Source organism: Camelus dromedarius, chromosome 7 (assembly GCF_036321535.1).
Source record: "Camelus dromedarius isolate mCamDro1 chromosome 7, mCamDro1.pat, whole genome shotgun sequence".
Classification (NCBI taxonomy): Eukaryota; Metazoa; Chordata; class Mammalia; order Artiodactyla; family Camelidae; genus Camelus; species Camelus dromedarius.
The window spans coordinates 21,337,351-21,341,656 of NC_087442.1; the positions used below are offsets into that span (position 1 = coordinate 21,337,351).

General features: G+C 48.4%; 1 protein-coding gene across 1 annotated transcript; it reads right to left on the minus strand.

The window, feature by feature from the left end:
* Positions 1-436: 436 nt before the first annotated feature.
* On the minus strand, positions 437-2,698 carry LEP (leptin). The gene is made up of 2 exons (XM_010975628.3): positions 2,533-2,698; positions 437-800 (listed from the first exon to the last, which is right to left on the minus strand). The coding sequence occupies exons 1-2, from the start codon at positions 2,674-2,676 to the stop codon at positions 441-443; spliced, it is 504 nt and encodes a 167-aa protein (XP_010973930.3). The 5' UTR covers positions 2,677-2,698; the 3' UTR covers positions 437-440.
* Between the last annotated feature and the right edge of the window lie 1,608 nt (positions 2,699-4,306).

A 4,306-nucleotide genomic window follows, 5' to 3' on the forward strand; every position in this document is an offset into this window, starting at 1 on the left:
GGTGCTTTCAACTCATGTTGCCTAGGAGTATCCAGCTGTGTATGCAGCGTAGCCTTCATGGTGCTCCCTGGAATTCTCAGATGGAAACTTGCTTGATCGTCCAAAAAAGCTCCGTGGCCTGCCTCCTGAAATCACCCAGGGTCACGCTGAAGCATGCAGTGAGAGAGAGATGGAACAGGGAGGAAGACTTCTGTGAAAATCCCAGATCTAGTCTGCTGCTGCTGGATGGGGACCTCTTCCCAGGGGGCATGGAACCATGTATTTATATCTTTGGTTTTGTGCCTTGGAGTCTTCTGCCTTTGGAAGAGTGGCTTAGAGTAGTGAGAGAAAAATGGCCCGCAGGCTTGCATAAAGGATGTCCACACAGGCTCTCTTCTCCTGGAGACACCTGGAAGCTCAGGATTCTTCCCTTGACTTTGGGAAGGGAGGCCTTCAAGGCTTCAGCACCCAAGGCTGAGGTCCAGCTGCTGCAGCATGTCCTGCAGTGATCCCTGCAGCCTGCTCAGGGCCACCACCTCCGTGGAGTAGAGGGAGGCTTCCAGGACGCTGCCCAGGCTCTCCAAGGTCTCGAGGGCCCTGGCCTGGGGCAAGGGGCAGCTCTTGGAGGAAGCCAACAGGTGGAGAAGGTCCCGCAGGTTCTCCAGGTCATTAGATATTTGGATCACATTTCTGGAAGGCAGACTGGTGAGGATCTGTTGGTAGATCGCCAAGGTCTGGTCCATCTTGGATAAACTCAAGACAGGGTGGAGCCCAGGGATGAAGTCCAAACCAGTGACCCTCTGCTTGGAGGAGACCAACTGCTGTGCAGGAGGAAGGGGAGAGCAACTGCTCAGCGGGGGAGATGTCAGCTCTGCAAACCCTGGCCTTTCCCACAAGCATGGAGGTTTGTTCCTTTGGTACCTCCTTTCTCCCTTCCACATCATCCTGCCTAAGCCCTTACTTCTTGTGCCCAGGTGGCTGCCAAACCTGCGGGTTTGTCTCCTGGACTTCTGTCTTCCTGCCCTTCCCAAACCACCCTGCCCACCACTTTAGACCCTCCTTTGCAAGTTGTTCCCTTCTCCAGATGCCTCTGCTATAGAACCAGCCATGAATCCCTACTTCTTACTAAGTTGAGCCTCTTCCCAGCCATTGAGGTCCTCCATAAGGTCCCCATTCCCAGTGATTCTCATTCCCTTCCTCCCTGAGCAGACTCCTTCCTCCAGTCAGGTTCTCCATGAAATCCCACCCCCTTAAAGATCAAGACCATACCCCCAGCGATGCCCCACCTCACTCCTCTGCTCTAATAACTCGGTTACCAGGAGAGACTCTCCCCCTGCCCCCAGCCCACAGCACTCCCTGCACCACACAGGTTGGCACACTCTGGATCCATCATGTGCAGCTTGTCAAATGACTATTTTGAAAGTAAGGAGACATACAGATTTTTCTCTATGAAATGCCCAAGACTCCATCTAATTCTGAACTGTCCCAGCTTCCAGCCACCGAACTTCTCCCCGGCTGCCCAAGGCCACGGTCAGAAATGCACAGTGGCCAGGAGATGAAGTCTCCAGATTGCTCAATGCAGGTCAATAAGTAAACTTAAGGCTGGGGGATATCAAAAGTCACAACTGAAAACCTTTGAAGAGGACACGCACTCTGTTCTGGTTCTGCAGGGGGGTATATGGGGGCGATGGGTCACATGCTTTATCTGATTTAATCTCATAACGACCTTGTAAAGACTATAAGATAGTCCCATTACCTAGAGGAGGAAACCATGGTTTAAAGAAATTAAGGAACTTAACTGGCTTAAGATTTTACAGACAGAGTGGGGAGGGTATAGCTCAAAGAGCTAGAGCGCATGCTTTGCATGAATGAGGTCCTGGGTTCAATCCCTACTACCTCCTCTAAAAATAAATAAACCTAATTACCTCCCTTGCCTCCCCCCCCAAAACAAAGCTTAAAAAAAAAACTTTCATTGTTGGAAAAAAAAAGATTTTACAGACAGAGAACAGAAGGGTGAGGATTCACACTTAGTCTTCCTAATTCTAAGTACAGACCTCATCTGGGAAGTGGTCCCCACAGAAAAGACCCAGGGGACATTGACAGCTGTTTGCAAGTACATAGAGGGCTGTATGTGAAAGAAGACAGATTTTTTTCTAGGCGGCCTGACAGGCAGACCTAGTGGTCATGAGAAGCTTCATGGGGTCAGAGTTCAGCTCCAACCACGAAGAATGCCCAATGATTAGCACGTTTTAGAGATGGGATGAAGACCCAGAGGAGATGCTCCTGGGGGGTCTGGTCACCTCCCCAGGGAACACAGGACCTTTACGTCTCCTTCTGGTCCTGGGCACTAGGATTCCAGTCAGGGCAGAAGGGGAGGAAGGGAGTGGGGGCTGTGGGGAGGGGAGAGCAGAGGCAGCTGTCCGTGCGTGGACACGTGGGAGGGCATCGAGGCCACCACAGCACTGTGTATGGTTGCACGGCCTCAGCCAACCTCTGAAGTCCGGCATCCCCACGGGCCGGCCACTCCTACCCGGTCTCCCAGGCCCTCCCTACCGTGTGTGAAATGTCGTTGATCCTGGTGACGATCGTCTTGATGAGGGTTTTGGTGTCATCCTGAACTTTTTGGATGGGCACAGCTTCAACATAGGACAGATAGGGCCAAAGCCACAGGAATCGGCAGAGGGGTCCACAGCGCATTTTCCTTCCCGGGATGGGCTGCTGGGGCCTGAAAACAGAAGGAATGACATAGAGCATGTCACTGGGATCTCAGAGAACACCCATACGCCCCGTTACCAACCACATTATCGGATGCGGATACAAACGAGATTGGCTTTCTGCTGTGGCTATCATCTCCCCAGAGTCAAAGACAATTCATTATCTAGAAATACATTAATAAAATGCACTCCCTGAGGACAGGCACAGCCAGATCAAGAAAACCACAGTGAGGTGAGCTGGAGACCACAGAGGAGTACGCCAGGGCATGAGCACATGGACAGGGTTTTAAGGTCTGATTTGAATCCAGCCATTTACTAGCTGAATGACTTCAGGCATCTCACAGAACCACTAAAAACTCCCCCTTCATCCCCTGCAATATACCTATCTCCAGGCTTTTACAAGGATCAAATTAGATAATGTGTGTGAAAGAGTTTTAAAGATGTTGTGATGAGTACTCTATTACTACTCTATTATTAGAGATTATGTTACTGTCCTCTCCATTACTCTCTCACTGCAGCCAGCTAATACCTCCACAGTGGCATTTATCACTGGCTTTATTACTTCCCTTCTCTCCCACTGGGAGCCTGAATCCAACCGGCACTTAAGGAAGGTCCGATACATCAGATGCAGTGCCGGACACCAAGGATGCCGCAGTGAACAATGGAAGTCCCCTACTCTCAAGATTCTTACAGTTTCATAGGAGAGGTAAACAGGTAAATAGTTCACTCCAATACAGGAAGAAAGAGCTTTGCAAGAAGGATAAGATATCACAGGAGAGGTGTCGGCTGAGCTGGGTATTAAAGGTCAACTAGGGGTCAGTAAGAATATAAAATGGTTGCCAGAAGTGGCCAAGAAAGCAGCTGGTGCAATGGCGTGGAGGCAGGAAAGAATGTAATACTTTCATCCAGAATGTCTGAAACTTCCAAAGTCCTGGAACCATGAATTCTAACATGAATACTGTGCAGATCCTTGATTAAGCAGCAAAGTTTTAATGAGATACACGAGGCAAAAGGTAATAAAGTTAAATGTATGTGAGTCTGTGGCCAATGATCTGTGCTAAGTATGTGTGGGTGAGCCTGAAATAATGATCAAGAGTAAGTAAATATTAGCATGAAGGTTCTAGAGATGGCAAAAAAGTTCATCCCTGATTTTTGTGTTCTGCCTCATCTGGGTCCTGATAAAAACAGGTAATGCATTTTCAGTCCATAGGTGACAGTAACAGTATAATTCACTATTATGGCAATATAATAGAAACACGCAGTCTCTTTCTATATTATTTATAGTGCTTGATCAAAGGTATGGTTTTTAAAAAATTAATTAATTCTTTATTTTTAAGAATTTTATTTAATTTTTTTTAAGTGGAGAGACTGGGGATTGAACCCAGGACCTCATGCATGCTAAGCACATGCTCTACCACTGAGCTATACCCACTCCCCAAAGGTATTTTTTTTAATGTGAATTTTATAGCAGGGGGAAAATGATGCTCAAGAAGATGCATTCACTTGTCCAAAGTCAAATAGGTAAGTGGCAAAGCCAGGAGTCGCGGCCAGAGCTGCCTTACCCAGAAAGGTTGGGCACTTTCTCCCCTACCCCACCAGTTTTTCCAGCCTTT

What these genes read in the sequence shown, in the direction of transcription:
- LEP (XM_010975628.3), bottom strand. Translation starts at nt 2,676, where the DNA reads ATGCGCTGTGGACCCCTCTGCCGATTCCTGTGGCTTTGGCCCTATCTG. An exon ending in TCAACGACATTTCACACACG is followed by an intron (nt 801 to 2,532) that starts GTAGGGAGGGCC and finishes CCTCCTGCACAG; the next exon opens with CAGTTGGTCTCCTCCAAGCA.